The sequence below is a fragment of the Solanum tuberosum genome, unplaced genomic scaffold (genome assembly GCF_000226075.1).
Source record: "Solanum tuberosum cultivar DM 1-3 516 R44 unplaced genomic scaffold, SolTub_3.0 scf00047, whole genome shotgun sequence".
Lineage (NCBI taxonomy): Eukaryota > Viridiplantae > Streptophyta > Magnoliopsida > Solanales > Solanaceae > Solanum > Solanum tuberosum.
Window position 1 is genome coordinate 2112120 of NW_006238973.1, and position 19751 is coordinate 2131870.

General features: G+C 34.3%; 3 protein-coding genes across 4 annotated transcripts; 2 read left to right on the plus strand and 1 right to left on the minus strand.

Moving 5' to 3' along the window:
• Window positions 1-1547: 1547 nt before the first annotated feature.
• LOC102600446 (DCN1-like protein 4) lies at window positions 1548-7372 on the minus strand. Of its 2 annotated transcripts, none has more exons than XM_006343624.2 (9): window positions 7254-7372; window positions 5479-5560; window positions 4248-4322; window positions 4108-4144; window positions 3369-3452; window positions 3213-3273; window positions 2983-3089; window positions 2724-2789; window positions 1548-2039 (listed from the first exon to the last, which is right to left on the minus strand). In XM_006343624.2, the coding sequence occupies exons 1-9, from the start codon at window positions 7333-7335 to the stop codon at window positions 1944-1946; spliced, it is 690 nt and encodes a 229-aa protein (XP_006343686.1). In that variant the 5' UTR covers window positions 7336-7372; the 3' UTR covers window positions 1548-1943. The 2 variants fall into 2 exon arrangements, with proteins under 2 accessions (XP_006343686.1, XP_015162543.1); XM_015307057.1 differs by having other exon boundaries at window positions 4108-4165.
• Window positions 7373-11201: 3829 nt separating this feature from the next.
• LOC102600770 (60S ribosomal protein L39-3-like) lies at window positions 11202-13382 on the plus strand. The gene is made up of 3 exons (XM_006343625.2): window positions 11202-11311; window positions 11397-11500; window positions 13095-13382. Exons 1-3 carry the CDS (start codon window positions 11309-11311, stop codon window positions 13141-13143), a joined length of 156 nt encoding a protein of 51 aa, XP_006343687.1. The 5' UTR covers window positions 11202-11308; the 3' UTR covers window positions 13144-13382.
• A 1220-nt stretch (window positions 13383-14602) lies between these two features.
• Window positions 14603-19381, plus strand: LOC102601115 (ATPase 8, plasma membrane-type-like). Its single transcript, XM_006343626.2, has 13 exons — window positions 14603-14685; window positions 14989-15108; window positions 15204-15302; window positions 15813-15950; window positions 16061-16375; window positions 16477-16803; window positions 16909-17028; window positions 17122-17244; window positions 17320-17424; window positions 17503-18327; window positions 18403-18576; window positions 18668-18850; window positions 18946-19381. The coding sequence occupies exons 1-13, from the start codon at window positions 14635-14637 to the stop codon at window positions 19219-19221; spliced, it is 2856 nt and encodes a 951-aa protein (XP_006343688.1). The 5' UTR covers window positions 14603-14634; the 3' UTR covers window positions 19222-19381.
• The last annotated feature ends 370 nt before the right edge of the window (window positions 19382-19751 follow it).

Below are 19751 nucleotides of genomic sequence, written 5' to 3' on the forward strand. Positions count from 1 at the left end.
ACTATTTATATATGGTTAAAATTATTTTTTTATGTATATAAAGTAGATGTCAAACCCCCTTCGATTAGTTTGTATGTTTACTTTTTCATATTTTGAACCCCCTTATTAAAAACCCTAGCTCCGCCACTGATGAGGTTATTCATGATCTCATCATCTTTACCTAGATGTATCGAGTTTGAGATTTTATAAATAGAAAAAACATGTTAATTCGGATTTAGTTAAACCACAATACAATTACTGAATATCATATGGGCCAAAAAAATAAAACTAGTTGAGATATATATGGTCAGATGAATCAGATCTCTTTCATCTTTAATTAGAGATCTTGAATCTAATTATGAACCTTACGCGGCATGAATCTGAATTAATCAAAATTTATTATTCTCTTTTATTTATTTTAATTTTATTTAAATTCTTATTTATTTTATTATTATGACAGAGGCAAATATTTGTCAAGAGCAAAGCAAAACATTCAAGGGACCATGTGTAGAACAGGCAAAGTGTACAAGTGCCTGCCAAAGTGAGGGCTTTCAATTTGGAGAGTGTAGTAACTCCATTTGCTATTGCACAAAGCCATGTCCTCCCAATAATCAATAATAAATATATTTTTTATTACTTTTTAATTATCATTGTACTTTTATGAGGCTCAAATAAATATATAAATCTACTTTGATGGTCAATCTATATCTATTTATTCTTGTTGTTTATATAGTATGATGATATGACATAGTTCTTCTCACAAAATGAGATGAATACTATGAATTGGGGCACTAATTTATTTATTTTACATTTCCTTCTTAAACTAAACACAATCAATTATATCGCAAATCAAAACTAGTTGAGATTAGTTACAAAATAGCATCATGGGATATATTGTGATGCATAATATCTCTCAGATTTCTATGTCCTTAACTAGAGATCTCAGATTTTAGCTATGAAACGGAGATTAAATCTGGTAGCTAAAGAGTGTTTCCTCCTTTAATAAATTTTATTGCACAATACGAATGTAAATTGAAACAATCACTCAAATCAACTATACCACAAATCAAATCAAGTAGAGATTAGTTATGAACTTATTAGCATCACGAGACACAGTGGATGCATAAAATCTCTCCATCCTTAATTAGAGACATTAAGTTCTAGTTAAGAAATGAATATTTCTGGTAACTAGAAAGTGTTTCCTCCTTAAATGAACTTTATTTATTGCATGATGACACAAATATAAATTAGTCGAATCAGTAAAAGAATTGACAATTTTCTCTTTGCCCATCTTCTTCTTCTTCTCATTTTCATATAGAAAAGAGGGAAGGGAGGAGGAGATGAAGCTATAGCCTCATACAAGGGTTAACATAGTTTAAGACCATAGGTGCTCAACAACACACTCAGTTTAATCCCACTCATAGGATCTGGAGAAAATGGCGTGTATGAAACTTTACCCCTACCTTGTGAAGATAGAGAAGTTGTCTCGAATAGACCTTCAACGCAAGTAACAATTCCATATGTGCTGAATTTGAAATATTGGAAGATTTTGTCTCAGAAGCAAAGTGTAATAGATAAACCACATTTAGTTTCACTTCAACATATTGTTTTTTTTACCTCCATTCACATGTATGACTACCATATAAGGATCAAATGATCTATATCACTATGTAACTAGTGAAATTCCAAAATCAAGAAGTTGACAAAAAAAATTAATTTAAAAAAATAGCAGAATACATTTCGTTTGTAACTAAAACGAAAAATCAAAAAGGTTCCTACAAGCATTCTTCAAGGAAGAAAACTTAGTATATCCCCCTTGACACAAATGTGTTGAACCCTCCTCAGGCTTGTAGTTCTGTAGCAGAAAGAAGACCAACTTCACACTGAATGGTGCAGCTATCATGAATCGTGCACGCACTTCAAATTCTTTTCGTTAGCATTTACAAGAACTCAACACGCAGAGATCAGTTTTGCTTTTCTCTCATCCACTCAACAAAATTATCCAAAATCACAGGCCATGCTTGGTCGAGATCGTAGTTTTCAAGGTCTGGAAAGCTAACCTGCAAAAATACAAAAGAATGACCACCTATTAGAATTTAGATTCATGACAAAATTCAAATTTTAAAGATTACTTGAGAAATCAATTAGTAAAGAGATTCAATAAAATGAAAAATGTTGCAGCTAAAGATAGGAACCTATGTCAAGGGGATCCAATACAAGAAAATTATCATTTCTACCCTTCCTCCACAGCACAATTTTTCGGCTAAGGGGATTCAATTGAACCCCCTTTACCAAAAGGTGCCACTACTGGTGCTCCTGTATGCGTCTGATCATAGTGCGAAAGGTAGTTGATAGAAACAAAAGAAGCAGGATCCAGAAAGGTAAAGTGAAATCGTTTGTTCTGCTAGATTAGCATTTGCATAACTCGGTAAGTGAGAAGTGGGCAATATAGAACAAAATTATTTGTATGGTCCTCAATGTTTGGCATAAGTTTGAATTTGGTCCCATTCGTCTAATCATATCACCCTGAATTACATAGTTTGAGATTGGTGTTTATATAGTGCCTTAGGTCATTGACAGCCAAATAAAAAATGTAAACTAGAAAATGGAAAGGAGAATCCGAACGAAAATAGGAAAAGAGAGGCAGACATGGAACATATTTTAAGTTGGTGTCGGCTATATGAGCTCTCACGAACCACATTTCCTTCTAAGCTAGAAGGAATTATATAACATAAATAGTTTACCTCTTGGCAAAATCGAAGAAAATTCATCCATTGATCCATGTTGATCACCTTATAATCAGTCTGATTCTAGTATGAAGGAAAAGACAGAGAATCAGTGCTGTCAAATTAATAAGACATAAAAAATTAAAAACTAACATCATTGTTATAACTTAATTTTCCTAACAGTTTAAAAGCCTAAACGCTAGGGTCCTTCGGGCAATTATATCATAAACTATGCATATGTGATGCCAAAAGATATTCAGAACATGTGAGTACCTACCTTGAGAAACTCACTAAATGAGTCAACCTGAGCCCGGAATTGGGGCCCCAAAACAAGATCAATCAGTAGACAAATGCTCTCGATGTCCACACACTTCTGCTTATCCTCTGAGAAAGACAAACCAGGCACATGTTAGTAAATGTATTAGCTTAATAGAGATTAATGCGACATACACGAAAAAAATATGAAACCTACTAGGCTACATATTTGTTTATCAAAGAAAAGTTTACCAGTAAGGCAGTAACGAAAAGCGTAGGAATAAAAATCCTCAAAATTTTCAGGCATCATAACCTGAATATGTAAATGATCCAAGGTCAGCTACATGAGCATTAGAAACTTGCAAAATTATCCCACATAAGTTAACCAAAGAGCTGACAACAACATACCTCTGCTTCCAATTTTGGCAGGGATTTTTTCAATTTGTTAATCGTATCAACCTGGAGATCTTTTAAACCTTTTCTCCATTCATCCTGACAATTAGAAAAGATTTCCCAACACAGAGGAACTAAATTAGTCACAGAGGAAAAATGCACTATATTGATACAAGAGTAAATGCTAAAGGCAACTCGAATGAGAATGTAGTTGTATCAACAGAAAGAACAAGCAAACCACTGACAATCAAAAAAGGACCAACCACCAGACAATTCCAACAATACATCATCCATGTGAATACATCACAAAAGAGAAACACATTGAAATGTCTTATACTAGGGGTGTCAAAATGGGTGGGTTGGGATGGATTACCCGGCCAAAAATTACTTGTGCTAAAAATGGGTCATATCCCAAGCTGCCCAACTCTTACTAGGTTCTAATTTCATTGTTTGTTCTTTTATAACTTTTTAAGTGCATAATAACACTATTTTCTCCTTTATTGCGGCTGTACATAACATATCAAATAAAAAATATCTTTTTGAAAATATTTTGGCGAGATTTTTATGTGTCAATTTGGGCTACAATATCAACTCAATTTTTAGATAGCTTGAAATGGGTTGAGCTAATAAATGACAGGGTCAATGATCAGCCCAAACTTGAACGGGTTGTGCGGATCATGTTCTTATGGGTTAATTCGGCAACCCCTAGTTTATACTCAAGAGGAAGCTGAACAAATAAATAGCAGTATCTTACCTGAGTAAAATATCCCTGCTTTTCAGCTTTCAATTTCCTGATCCATGTGAATAGTAAGCTATATAGATTACAGAAACACAACATTTCCTCAAAAATAAATTATTGATCACATAGACACATATTGACAGCAAATGGCTTACCAAGCAAACATCAAAATTTTGACATTTGTATGGTCTACTCCAAGATCTGAGCATAGTGCCTCAATCCCCTCTGGACTGTGCAAACAAAAACAAACAGAAACTTAACGAAGATTCCAAAATCCTTTACTTTCAAACACTAATAGAAAGATAGTGATGACTCCCTCTGATACCTTAATTGCATCAATTGTTGAGAACTTCATTCAGAAAGTTATCACATCTCAGTTCAATGTTAGGATTAAAGAATTAGAACTCTAAAAAATTATACTGACATTTGAATAGAAGGAAAGACCTACTTGATGAATTACTGTAATTTTAATGAAACCTTTTCTCTTTAAGTCGGCATTGTTTACAGCGTGTTATTAAATTTTGAGATATTCTAAAACTAAAAATTTATCAAAATGTACTTGTACTGAAAGAAGGAAATAATAAGAGGTAATTCCGATATTCAAAGGAACTATGAAGTTTTACAGTAAGCTAATATGCCTAGTTGACAGGACCAACAACTACTTGATGCGAGCAGACCATATTAATGTTGCTAATCAAGCACATTTATTTTAGGCAAGCTCGGTTTCACAAAATTACGAATCAAAACAAGCTACTGCCAGATAAAATCCTAAGAATGACGTAATTTTTAGCTATCGCTTCCGTCAAATCAGTTCTTTTAAGCATTAGTATTGATAGCAATGACCTTTAGCATGGAAATAAATGGTATAGCTATTTGGTAGAAACCCTTATAAAATCCAAAGTATTAAAGAATTGAGACCACCAAACCCTTTCCTGCTCGTAGAATTCCCCTCAGTGATATGATCCAATCAGAGCAACAAATAGTAAAACACATAGTGACTTCCATTATAGTTTAATGTTAGTATTTGTTTTATATAAGTAATTCTATGCTAGATAATAACCCATTCACATGAAACATATGGACATTGACATTCACTCAACTTTTGCAGCAGCAGAAGAAACAAACAACTCCTGCAGCTACCGAAGATATATGCACAGAAGGAAGACAATGTTAACCATGTTTATGAGCCTGGAGATCATCATATATCCACTGTTCAGCTAGGTAAATCATGGATCAAAACAATCAGCATAGATGCAACTTAGTTTGCTAAAGTAGAAAAACTTGGGAAAATAACTTGTAGAGTTGCTCTATATATACCCTTTAATCACAAAGTTCATGAAAAGAAACATAGGAACAATAGATAAGCTATTGAAAAAAGGAACTCACTCGATCATGCCTAGAAGCTTATTGGCATACTTCTGAAAAAGATTATCGACAGACAACCCAAACTTCGTAGTCTTGCCTGAAGCTGAATAGAACAACGAATAATATATAACTGTAACACGTTGACCATAAAGAAGAGAAAATAAAAGGAAAAAGAAAATTGCAAACATCCAGCTAGAGGAAATATATTTCATGGAAAAAGAAACCTTATTTAAAGTCGAAACACCACATACCATGGTCTTCAACATTGTTAATAAAATTTCATAAAAAGATGAGCAGAAGTTGGATCAAAACTTGCAAATTAAGATAGACAACATTTTTATGGAGGGAGAACCAAAACAGAAACAATTTGAGACTACTGAAGCTGAAGCATGATAAATTTATCACTTCAAATATAGAGTTGGGACATAGGCAGAGCTAAAGAGAAAGTTATAGGTTTGGTGGAACCTAGTTGCTTTGGCCAAACTCCTATAGTTGTGTTAAGACATTCACTTAATACTTAATAAATAATCTAAGCAAAACCGAGTAAGCTGCCTTTATTGGATTTCAGTGCCCATAAACTCACAAATTCTGGCTCCGCCTCTAAGTTAGAACAATTATCAGAAAACAATGCATAACACTATAAGTATCCACAGTAAATAAATCACCTTTACATGCCTTATTTGAGAAAAGGCAGTTTACTTATAGTTCATTAGCTTCTTACAGCAATTCCATGTGAAGACCAGAATTCAGACTCAACTGCCAAATATATTTTCTTCTATAACTGTATCCAGTCTAAAAAACATAATGCAACAATGGTATGGCAGTTGATTCTGGTGTTCACATGGAATTTTCGATATCATTAATCTCAAACAAGCTACGAAAACTCGAATAAAAGGGTATGTATCTGCATTGTGTCCTCGAACATTTTAATTTACCTAATTTCGAGATGTATTCAAACTAGGGATTAAGAAAAACAATGCAGGTTGAATCTTATGCTTCCTTTAGAAATTACAATCACAGTATACATGATGAGGCACATACTTATCTAAGATCAGCAAAAAAACTCAACGCCTCCCTTAATATAGATCAATTATTCAACTAAGACTCAAATTCCAAACTCAGCTCTATCAATCCTCTATATCCATTCCACTCCATTCAGACCCATTTCATTCCAATATCCATAATCACCCACTTGATTATAAATGCAGGATGAAAATACATGTACTAGATAACTCTATCCACCAAAGCCTAAGACAGATGTAAAGAAATGGTTTTTGTCTCTGAGATTTGAACCTCAAAACCCCATAGTTCTCACCCACTTCATTGACCACTAGACCACACCCTTGCGTGCCTCCTCTACATCCATCCCACTCATCTTGTTTTCCAATATAGAAAAACACCCACTTGATATCAATGCAACAACCCAAAAACACTTTATTCATTTCTTTTAATAATACAAGTGGCATCCAGACTAGCTTGCACGCATCTCAACTAATTCAAAAAGATTAAAACTTGATACCTCATGATTTTTACACACTTCATTACCAGCTAAGCCACACCCTTTAAGTGCAAAATAGTAAAAAATTTTCTTTTTCTTGATACCCAAATCCCCATTTCAAGGCTCCAGAATCTAGATAAGCCCCAACTCATTAAAAAATAATTGAACTTTAAAATACCCTTCATCACTAAGAAACAAACCCAATTTTTTTTCAAAAAAGAACTTTAAATGAACAGTACCAACAACTAATCACATAGATAAGATACATCACAAAGGACCAAAAAGAACAAGAATTTACCAGTGGTGATAGATTCCGAGCGAGCAGATTTGGCAGAAGTAGATTTGGGTGTGTCAGATTTTCTCTTTGATGCTCGAGGCATTTTGGTACGATTTTGAAAGCTCAGCAGAGAGGGGTTTGAGAGGTTTTTGGCGTGCAGAGAATGTTCAATATATATAACGTTTAGAGAGTGAGGGTGGGGGGTAGAGAGGGGGTGGGGGTCAGGACTGCCAACTAGGATAACCAAAAAAGCAAAAAGTATAAATTATGAAGTGTGAAAAATAAAAACTACGGTTACAAAAAATGTATCCAAGGGGTAACAAGGATTGTTTTTCTGTTTTTGTTTTGTTTACTTATTTGGTGTTCGGAATTTACTGGTATGATTGATTTAATCACATTACCTAAGATTTAGTAAAAAAGAAGCACTATTTAATTACTAGGAGTTTTTCTAAAAAAATATATGAGAGTATTCATTCTCTAAAGTTATCGGAGCTTTTTGACTTCCTTTTACGTTGAATTATATTAACTTTTTAATAGAGTCATGTAATATGTTTGATTTGAGATAATTACGAGTCTCAAATGTAATTTCATTAGCTTAAAAATGTGTGAGGATTACATAAGGAAAATTGAATTATTGAAATATGTGTACAAAATTATTAGTATGGGTGGGGGTGTTGAAGTTGAGGAAGTTGAACCAAATTACAAAGGCAAAAAATAATCAAGAAAATAAGTATAAGATTTTCTTGTCTTGATTTTCGTACTTTGTGAAGTGACGACAATAAATAAGAGGGAGGGATAGTGAAAAAACTTGTAAGATAATAAGCATAAATCTCAAATTGTTGTTTATCGGGATTCAAATAAGAGGTCAAGATTTACTTAATGTATGGTAGTTTTACAGTTTAAGTGGGGGAAAAAAATAAGGAATAAGTATAAAAAAAAATTATCTTGATTCTCGTGTTGTGTGAACTAACGACAATAAATAAGAAGGGTGAATAGAAAAAAAAAAAGAAGGACAAAGTCTCAAGCTCTTGCTCATTGGGACTCACAACGCAAACAAGAAATCAAAATCCACTTGAAAGCCTAATAGTAAATTGCCTAAGTAAAACTCAACTGACGACACGAAATATCACAAATTACTCTTATAACCTTTAAAATCTATAATCATGAAGAGAGAAACTTTAAAATAATAGTCTACAATTTTTAAAATTTTAGATATGAGGAGGAGCACTACCTATAGACACCATAATGTTATCCTTTGATGAAATTTTTTGTATATTCTCTCTCATTAAATACAAGTATTAACATTTCTAGCTACTTAAATTTTGTATTTTACTCCAGAGCACTCTAAAAAACTTCAGAGTGTTGAAAATAGGGTTTGTAAAAGAGGTAACTCAATTACTCAATTTTATATATATTGTGGTAAAAAGTATCACTTAGTAAAAGCACTCAATAATCTTTATTAGTTACATGATTAATAGATAAGAAACACAAATTGACAGCGTGCTCAAAATATAATTAAAGAAATACCTTTTGAGGAGTGAGCAAATATCCTGAATCAAGTCCGCATTTAGTTCTGCATTGTTTTCAAAATTATAACAAAACCTTCTTACTCGGGTGACAAAGTATTGTACGAAAAACTGATAACTCTTTTAGCTTAGATTAATCCTTATATATAGGTCCGTTTTGTAAACTTCAACTTTAATTCACGTCATGATTTTGATATGATAATCTTACAAAAAGATGTTCAAAAAAAATATCTAATGCGCAAGTCGCAGAGAAGAGAGCGGGGGTGTTAGCCGCAAACTTGATTTCTACCTCCTGCTCCTAGCCTCATGTTACTATAGTGTTCAATGATGAAAGATATAGAAAATATGTATAAACCCTAATTGACAAAGGGAATTAATTTATAGAAGTTAATTAAGACTTAATGTGGTACGCTTATCAAATAGTGTACGAGTGAGATATATTTTTAATCAAATATTGATTATGGGCTTTACATTAATTGGGCCACAAATAATAATACAAAATATATTTTCTCATTTGACTCAATTAGGGGGTGTACATGACCGGGTTGGTTCGGGTTTTTCAAATATCAAACCAAACCATTTGTATAAAAAATTTAAATTTATAAACCAAATCAAACTAATAAAATTCAAAAAAATTCGAGATTTTCAACCTCAGGTTGGTTCGGGTTTTTCAAATACCAAACCAAACCATTGTGTTGAATTTTTTAATTTTTAAATCAAACCAAACTAATAAACCTCGGATTTGTTTTTCCAGATTTTTGGATTTTTTTCGGTAAAGTTTGCATACAAACATATAATTAACTTGTGCTCCAAATATTTCTTTAGTCCAACCAAAATACAAATATCTAAAGATGTTTCTTAAGAAAATAACACAAAATATGAGATGAGTACTGCTGTAAAATAAAATATTCAATAAAAAATAATAATGAAATCATCATATAAAATAAATATTGCAAAGTCATAATGAAAATGATCATAATTTAAAAGTACTAAATCATGCTAAAATAAGTTTAATAAGTATTAGTTACATTACAAATATTTAAGGAAATTAAAATTAGATTATGTATTTTAATTGTCTAAACCAATGTAAAACTAAAGAACAAATATTCAATATTATTGTCATTCTTAGTGTTGAATTGATTTTCTTTTTGCATTAGTATTAATTTGATTTTGATTTAAGTTTTATTATAATTATTAACATCTATGAACTATAATCTTTATTGGACCATTCCGAATTCTAAGTTTTAAACTTGAAATAATATATTAAAAATAAAAACTATGAAATAGTATGAGAACTATTTTAAAATTATATCAAAGTAAAATTTTTTATGTATAAAATAAAATTTTAAAATTACATATATAATGTTGGGTTGGTTTGGTCTCGGATTGGTTTTTTTAGTTAAAACCAAACCAACCCAAATATAGTCGGGGTTTTTTTCCAATACCAAACCAAGTCAAACCAAATCACTAGTCGGATTTTTTTTCTCGGTTTGACTCAATTTGCAGTTTGATTCGATTTTCGGTTCGATTTTGTACACCCTAGACTCAATGACCACATAACACTAAAATTTAATGAAATAATCATGCATATCATAATATATGTCAATTCACTAATGTGAATTATAATGGTTATATATACACTATATACTATCTATCATATACTATTACATTAGCAACTTATCATATTCGGTTCATAAGCTATAAAACATCTAACATTATGGTCCGCAATAATACCTCATTGAGACTTATTTTGTAATAGCTAAAAATAATAATGTATACATCACTATGACTAATTAAAAAAAAAAACATATATATATTAGAAGCACATAATTAACCTCAAAATGCCAAAACTTCGTAAATGCATAAATCACAAGTATAACAAAAATTCATTCTTTGAACATGTTCCTTAAATATCATACCACACTATGTAAACTGAATTTTTAATTCACTAAAAAATCTCAAACATTCCAAGTTTACAAGAAGATATTAAGAAAAACGCAATAAATAAAAGGAAATCAACAATTGTCTTTAAAAGAGTTTGAATACCGCCTAAATCAGTGAAAGATAATATTTCCAAGAAAGCTAGCATAACATTATATTATATGCAGAAGACAATATCACAAAAGAGAGCGAAAACGTTAGTCAGAAAATCAATTTCTACCTAACTCCTCACACTAGCTTTATGTTGCCACAATCGTTAGCAATTAAAAAAGGTATAAATAATATGTGGTAACCTTAATGGGCAGAAGGAGAACCACCAAACACAACACAAACTAATTATGTATTTTATCTCAAGATTAAGCAGACGGTGTAATTATAATTTTTTAAAGAAACTCCATAATGGGCTTGGAGCCTTCTCATAAACATCCTTATTGGGCTTTACATATATCTGACCCAAACTCTTTTCACTAATTGGGCTTCATTTTTGCCCATTACACCTCCGAGAAACCCACTATAAAAAACCGCAAACTAGGGTTTCAACAAATCCTCAAATTCCAACTTCAGCAGCAGCAGTCATCTCCGAGGAGGAAGTCGCCGCCGATCGTGAAAATGGTGAGATTCCTTTCCCCATTAACCCTCATTATAAACACAGTACCTCACAATTTCTGTTGAATTTACCGTTTTTTGGTGTGTGTAGCCGTCCCACAAGTCTTTCATGATCAAGAAGAAGCTGGCGAAGAAGCAGAGGCAGAACAGGCCTATTCCTTACTGGATCCGCATGAGGACCGATAACACCATCAGGTATTTCACTTTTCTCTTCGTAATTTTTGATTACTTTTTTGTGTATTGTGTTAATTTTGGGGATAAGTAGTTGTGGTTCTCTTTTTATTTTTTTGGTTCTTTTGTTGTGTATTGTGTTAATTTGGGACTAAGAAGTTGTGTGTAATGTGTCTTCACACTAAAACACAGATTGTTCAATTGGGGAGTAGATGTAGTACCTTTCTGCACTATAGCAGAGGATATTTGGTGTAAGTTGTTGAATTTGCAAGGTATTATAAGACTTGGTTGGGAATGCCCAGAGGAACAAGCTCTATTATCTATTGTATGACCCTGTCTTGATGCGTATACCATGTCTGGAATGTGAAAGGAATCAAGTTGTATTCCTAGTGAAGAAACGTGCTTTGGCTGCAATTGTGAAACTAGTGATCCCAAGATGCGTACTTTTGAGCTTTGTCTGAAGCCTAAGGTAGCTACTATCCTGTCTTTACTTATCTACTACCCTAGCTAAACATGCAAAAGTAGTAGTGGAGTAGGTGTGCCTATGTAGGAACTGGGACTATGTCTAGTTGTCTAGTTTTTTCCCTTTGTGCTCGATTATCTTGTTTGGTAATAAAATCCCCTATAACCGGTGTATGTGAAAAGGAGTGACGATCTCATTTTTCTTCGGTCATAGGTTGGTCCATTACCAAAAAACCTCTTCTCTTGCATTGTTAGGTTCCTGTTTGTATTTCTGTTAATTTTGGGGCTATGAAGTTGTGTGTATTGTGTTTTTACACTATAGACATATTGCCAAACTGAGGAGTAGATGTAGAATCTTTCTGCCCTCTATGTAAATGGCTGATTAAACTACTGGACACAAGATTTTTCCAAGTTGTTGAATTGCCAAAATATATTACAAGACCTAGTTGAAATTGGTCAGAGGAATGTGCTAGGACGGGAACTTATTTTAAAACCAATAGAGCAAAGCTGTATATTATCTTATGGCCCTGTCTGGATGCATATACAATGTATGACATGGAAGGAATCAAGTTGTATTCTAAGGGAAGAAAATGTATGTCAGCTTCAATTATGGAACTAGTGATTCAAGATGTGCACTTTTGAGCTTGTCTGAAGCATAAGTCAGCTAGTGTCCTGTCTCTACTTAACTACATTCCTAGCTGAACACGTAAAAGAAGCAGAGGAGTAGGGTGCCCGTGTGAATCAGCAAGGATCACTTTGTAAGGCAAATTACTAGAAGGGTGAAAAGAACCTACTTTAGGAACCAAGACTATGTCCTGTTGTCTAGCTTTTTTGTTTCCTTTGTGCTTATTATCTTACTTAGTAATGAAATTCCCTATAATTGCCAAAAAAAAATTCTTGCAATTTTAGGTTCCTTTTTATATGTTGTGATGATTTTGGGGCTACAGAGTTTTGGGTATTCACTTTTATCTTTGTAGTTTTTTGTGTATTGTGTGGATTTTGGGTCTAAGAAGTTCTGGGTATTATCTTTCCTCTTGCATCATTAGGTTCCTTTTTGTATATCGTGTTAATTTTGGGGCCAAGAGGTTTTGTATTTTTTGGTTCCTTTTTGTGTGTTGTGTTAATTTGGGGCTAAGAAGTTGTGTTTTGTGCTAAGGTACAATGCCAAGCGCAGGCACTGGAGGCGTACCAAGTTAGGATTTTGAGGTGGATGGCTTGGAGTTCTCTTCAAGGTTCCATTGAAAAATTTATGGGATTTTGGTTACTTACCGTTTTGTTTAGTAGGAGCTTATTTCTGAAACGAAATCCAGTAGAGTTGTTTTCTACTGATGGTTTGGTAAAATATTTTGGAGCTATGTTCAGCTGAGTTTATGTATTGAATGAATATTTTTGGATTGACTATGCTTTGTTGATGCATTTTTAGCATTGGAATTTGTGCACTGGATTCATAGTAATGATCGTACTAGACTTGTCTGTTGAAAGTTTTCATGGTGGAAGGTTAGGGTTTGTTTAGTCAAAATGACTTGAAAAGTGACGAAAGGTCTTTTTGTGTACAAATTTTAGTTCTTACTCCATTTCTTTAACGTTCGAATCATTAAGATTAGAAACTATTTTATTTTATTTGGTGTTTAGTATTCATATTGGAGTATGATTAAATTTAGATTCATGCTGAGAAGTGGGATGGATTTGCGTGGCGAATTTCTATATTGGATAGCTCAAAGAAATTAAATGCAAATAGCAACATACTTTTTTCTTTGGCCATTTTTACTTAAAACTCATCCTATGACTAGTGCCCAAACATGTGCAAAACTGATTCAGAATTTATGCGAGCAACAAATTTAAAGATTCTTTATTCCTAACCTGCAACTTCCCCACCCAACGAATTTAAAGATTCTTTAAATCAGCACCCACAAAAGCTCCAACCTGCCTCATTGCCATCTCTATGCATAAACTCTAATTGAGCGTCATTTACTTGGTGTCACGAATAGAAATAATTCTAAATTCCTCTTACATGTCCCATATTCCGAAAGAGCATCGTATATGTCCAAAAAAAAAAAAACAAATTGCCTACTACAATATATTAAAATTACTTACGTAGTATGTATAGTAAATCAAATCCAAATTATAATAATTTCCCTTTCTTCTAAGTATATCAATAACAGACCAAAAACAGAATATTCTAGTACTCTAGTAGTTATTTTGTAGTGGAACAAATTAAGTCAAATTTTTCCAACACAAAACAAGGAAATTACATGGAGAAGAAGCACAAAACAAAATGACCAAGAAATAGTAACTAATTTTATTTTTTTAAAATAAAAATAATAATTATTGTAAGATAATCCATCTTTTAAGGGGAAGAATGTTTTGATGGTTTCTCCTTTTCTATAGACATTTTCAAAGGTGACCATAGACCAAAAATTGGTCTATAAAAGGAGACCCAAAAAGAGACATGAAAAATAGGCGTTTTGTTGTATTTTGAGTTTCCAAGAAAAGTAAAAAAAAAAGTTTTTAGTAATAAAAACACCAAAAAACATAGGAGAGAGACAAGAGAGCAAAATTTATTTTTGCCAGTAAGTCTCTCTCCATTAAATTAAAAAAAAATATAACAAAACACTCTTTGTCATCTTTTCCATGTGTTAAATAAATTTAATATTTTTGCTACTCTTGGTTCCTCTTAATAAATTATTAACATCATCATGGCGTCTAATTTATCTTTGGAAGATATCAAGAATGAGCAAATTGACCTTGTAAGTTACATCTCTTTTTTCACCTTTATTCTTCCATTTTTTTTATAATTAAATAAAAGTACTCCTATGATAAAGGCATTAAGTTTTTGGCGTTAGTGAGTTCAAAGATATATATTTTCCAATTAATATATATTGAATTCGAGTCGAAATCCTTCGAACATGTGTATATATTTTAGTTTTCCTTTTTTGCACATATACATACATAGTTCGAATCGAAATATCAAAATATAATTAATTTATAAATTTATGTAATATACATCGATAGTATAATTTTTTTTATGTGGGATTGAATGATTGTTACAGGAAAACATTCCAGTGGAGGAAGTGTTCCAGCAGCTAAAATGTAGCAAAGAGGGATTGTCATCTGCTGAGGGCCAAAAAAGGGTTGAAATTTTTGGCCCCAACAAACTTGAAGAGAAAAAAGTAATTTCTTTTTTAAGAATAATGTTCATATTTTATTTTAATAAAAATCTTTAAAATGAGTATTAATTATAACCTCTGCTTTTAATTTTTTGTAGGATAACAAGCTTCTCAAGTTCTTGGGATTCATGTGGAATCCTCTCTCATGGGTTATGGAGTGTGCTGCTATCATGGCTATTGTGTTGGCCAATGGAGGAGTAATTACAAATTTACTTAGTTTTCATATTTACTTTTTTTTTTCACCTTGCGTCTGGTACTAGTACTTGAGTCTGACTAAATTCGAATTCCCATTAAAAAGTCGCACATTGAGGGGCAAAAAGTTCCTTAGTAAAGGTGACTTCCCTTAGGACGGGACTAAATCCAAATTCGTGTTAGAAAGTCCCATCATTGAGGGTTAATACGCTCCTTAATAAAAACGACTTTCCGTACCGGGACCGGACAAAATCCTGATTCGTGTTGGAAAGTCTCACATTGAGGGATAAACACTCTCTAATAAAGACGACTTTCATACTGGGGACGGACGAAATCCGGATTCGCACCCGAAAGTCCACATTAGGTAAAAGAGACTTTCATACCTAAGGCTCAAGCACAAGCCTCTGGTTATAGATGGAGGAGTACTTAGTGCTCCACCAAAGATGTTATTTCATATTGACATGGACAAATAATGTTGATTTAGTAATGGTGAAATCTTGAAAAACAAATTGCAGGGCAAGCCACCAGATTGGCCAGATTTCGTTGGTATCACAGTATTGCTCATTATCAACTCTACCATCAGTTTTATTGAAGAAAACAGTGCAGGAAATGCTGCATCTGCCCTTATGGCTAATCTTGCTCCCAAAACTAAGGTACCCCATAATCCATTATCCAGTGGCGAATGCAGGATTTAAATTTCATTGGGCGTTTTAATCCTCAATGTATTTATCGATGTTATAATATGTAATGTTATTGATCCTAGATTTTGAGAGATGGAAAATGGTCAGAAGAGGAGGCCTCAATCTTGGTTCCAGGTGATATAATTAGCATTAAGTTGGGAGATATCGTCCCAGCTGATGCTCGTCTTCTCGAGGGTGATCCTTTAAAGGTTGATCAGGCTGCACTCACCGGTGAGTCATTGCCCGCCACAAAGTTCCCTGGTGCTGAGGTTTTCTCTGGTTCCACTGTCAAGCAAGGAGAAATTGAGGCAATTGTCATTGCCACTGGTGTTCACACTTTCTTTGGAAAGGCTGCTCATCTTGTAGACAGCACAAACAATGTTGGCCATTTCCAGAAGGTAAAAGAAATGTGTTTTGTGATATAAATTTAAAAAATCACTTGGTGTGATTTGGGGATTTCTAAATTTTGGATGTGGATCGTGATGATGATCAATTATAGGTGTTGACAGCCATTGGAAACTTCTGTATCTGCTCTATTGCTGTGGGAATGGTGATTGAGATAGTAGTGATGTACCCAATTCAGAAGCGTAACTACAGAGATGGAATCGACAACTTGCTTGTGTTGCTCATCGGAGGTATCCCAATTGCCATGCCAACAGTCTTATCTGTGACCATGGCTATTGGATCTCATAGGCTTGCACAACAAGGTGCCATTACTAAGAGGATGACTGCTATTGAGGAAATGGCTGGTATGGATGTTCTTTGCAGTGACAAAACCGGTACCCTCACCCTCAACAAGCTCACTGTTGACAAAAACTTAATTGAGGTTGGTAATCAGGACAACGTTATTCCTTTTTATCATGATTATTATAGTTTTTTTCTGAGGAAACATGAAGGCTAAAGCGCTATCAATGCGTAACGGTGGTTGTAGGTTTTCCCTAAAGATGCAGACAAGGATACTGTTATGTTGCTTGGTGCTAGGGCTTCCAGGATCGAAAACCAGGATGCTATTGATACTTGTATCGTTAACATGTTGGGTGATCCTAAGGAGGTAATATGTTTTATTATTAGGTGACATTAGTACATTTTTCAGCATTCCAAGAAGTTGTAAATTGACCATGTATGTTTCTTTGTCACATTGCAGGCAAGAGCAGGCATCCAAGAGGTTCACTTCTTGCCTTTCAATCCAGTTGAAAAGCGTACAGCCATTACCTATATCGATGACAAAGGAAACTGGCACAGGGCTAGCAAAGGAGCTCCCGAGCAAGTAAGATAGTGTTTTTATATTTCCGTTGCTTCATGTATTTTTAGTGTTTGTCATCTCACATGTCATTTTCGCCAGATTATTGAACTTTGTGAGCTCAAGGGAGATATCAAGAAGAAGGCCTTAGAAATCATTGACGACTATGCCAACCGTGGCCTTCGTTCTTTGGGTTTGGCAAGACAGGTAAGCAACTTTGTTTGGATCAATGCATCATATCATTAATCGTCGTGAATTAAGCATGATTATTTGGTATTTATGCAGACTGTACCTGAGAAGAACAAGGAAAGTGAAGGCTCACCTTGGGAGTTTGTTGGCCTTTTGCCCCTTTTTGATCCTCCAAGGCACGACAGTGCTGAAACTATCCGCAAAGCTCTTGAACTTGGGGTTGCTGTCAAGATGATCACTGGTGACCAGCTTGCCATCGGTAAGGAAACTGCACGTAGGCTTGGCATGGGAACCAACATGTATCCTTCTTCAGCTCTTCTTGGAGAGCACAAGGATGCAGCCATTGCTTCAATTCCCGTCGATGAGCTAATTGAAAAGGCAGATGGTTTTGCTGGAGTCTTCCCAGAGCATAAATACGAGATCGTGAAGAAGCTCCAAGATATGAAACACATTTGTGGTATGACGGGAGATGGAGTGAATGATGCACCAGCACTCAAGAAGGCAGACATTGGTATTGCTGTGGATGACGCAACAGACGCTGCTAGAAGTGCATCTGATATCGTCTTGACTGAGCCAGGTCTTAGTGTCATCGTGAGTGCTGTGCTAACAAGCAGAGCCATCTTCCAGAGGATGAAGAACTACACAATCTATGCAGTTTCCATCACAATCCGTGTTGTGATGGGATTCATGCTCATTGCCCTTATCTGGAAGTTCGACTTCTCTCCCTTTATGGTCCTTATCATTGCCATACTCAATGACGGAACCATCATGACCATCTCTAAGGACAGGGTTGTGCCATCTCCATTGCCCGACTCATGGAAACTGAATGAAATCTTTGCCACTGGTGTTGTCCTCGGAACCTACCAAGCTATCATGACTGTTGTGTTCTTCTACCTTGCAGCTGACACTGATTTCTTCACTGTAAGTATTAAGATTCTCCCCCTAACATGAAACACAACATGAAATTACACTAACAAAATCGTTATTTATGTGCAGGAAAACTTCCATGTTCGATCAATCAGAAACTCTCCAAATGAGCTTACAGCTGCACTTTACCTTCAAGTGAGTATCATCAGTCAAGCTCTCATCTTCGTGACCAGGTCACGAAGCTGGTCCTTTGTGGAACGCCCTGGCCTTATGCTCGTAGGAGCTTTCTTTGCAGCCCAATTGGTGAGTATTGTAATACGACAACCTGAATGAATTATTCGACCCAAAAGTACTCCATTTGAATATACAGCTAACCAAAATTCATAACTTTCAGGTTGCTACAGTGCTTGCTGTATATGCAGACTGGGAATTCGCCAGGATCAAGGGAGTTGGCTGGGGATGGGCAGCAGTCATCTGGGTCTACACTATTATTACCTACTTACCTCAAGATGTTCTTAAATTCATCATCCGTTTCGGCTTGAGTGGAAGGGCATGGGACACAATGATCCAAAACAAGGTAAAAAAACAAGCAACAAATCACCAAAACATGAAGAAAATTTCATTGAATTTTGTTCTTGACTAATTAGTATTTTTGTTTCTTGAATACCTTAGACTGCCTTCACAACCAAGAAGGACTATGGAAGGGGTGAGAGGGAAGCACAATGGGCTCTAGCGCAACGTACACTTCATGGTCTCCAGACACCTGAAGCCGCTGGCCTATTCAACGACAAGAACTACAGGGAACTGTCTGAGATTGCTGAACAAGCTAAACGTCGTGCTGAAGTTGCAAGGCTGAGGGAGCTCCACACACTTAAGGGACATGTTGAATCAGTTGTCAAGCTAAAGGGACTAGATATTGAAACCATTCAACAACACTATACTGTCTAAACAAGTTGAAATCAATTGAACTTTTTTTTCTCCATACAAGGAAGGACAGTTTTTTCTGCTGGCATTTTGTTGAATGAAGATTATAGCATTTGGCTTAAGAACAAAGGCTAGCTGTGCATAAAAAGAAACTGTAATTACTAGTTATTATTATTTCCTTGTAGTTTCCTATATCTTATGTATTAAATTTTATTTTGCTAGACCAAACCTGTTTTGTCTCCACAATTTTTTCACTTTCAATGAGATCTATTGCTCCTTCTTATATCTTTCTTTCTACTAGTTTGTGGGGTAAATTATTATAGATCCATTGGAATGATGAGCTCAAATAAAAATACAGACTTACGACAATCACAAATTCATAGAACATAAATTTAAGAAGTCTTATAAAGAGAAAATAGAGAAGAAAAGATACATCATACACATCCTTCTTTAGACTTTGATCATAACAACATAGATGAAAAAAATAATACAAAACCTTGAGTAAGGATCAAAATAAAAAGATGGATTTATTAAATAATAGTCAAAGCACGAGA

Bases quoted from the DNA above. Each gene is read 5' to 3' on its own strand.
- LOC102600446 (XM_015307057.1), bottom strand. From the start codon at position 7,335: ATGCCTCGAGCATCAAAGAGAAAATCTGACACACCCAAATCTACTTCT. The intron at 5,561-7,253 runs GTAAATTCTTGT...TGTTCTATTCAG, and splicing joins CTCGGAATCTATCACCACTG to CTTCAGGCAAGACTACGAAG. The intron at 4,166-4,247 runs GTAAGCCATTTG...TAATCTATATAG, and splicing joins AAAATTTTGATGTTTGCTTG to CTTACTATTCACATGGATCA.
- LOC102600770 (XM_006343625.2), top strand. The intron at 11,501-13,094 runs GTATTTCACTTT...TTTTGTGCTAAG, and splicing joins AGGACCGATAACACCATCAG to GTACAATGCCAAGCGCAGGC.
- LOC102601115 (XM_006343626.2), top strand. From the start codon at position 14,635: ATGGCGTCTAATTTATCTTTGGAAGATATCAAGAATGAGCAAATTGAC. The intron at 16,804-16,908 runs GTTGGTAATCAG...CGGTGGTTGTAG, and splicing joins TTGACAAAAACTTAATTGAG to GTTTTCCCTAAAGATGCAGA. The intron at 18,328-18,402 runs GTAAGTATTAAG...ATTTATGTGCAG, and splicing joins CTGACACTGATTTCTTCACT to GAAAACTTCCATGTTCGATC.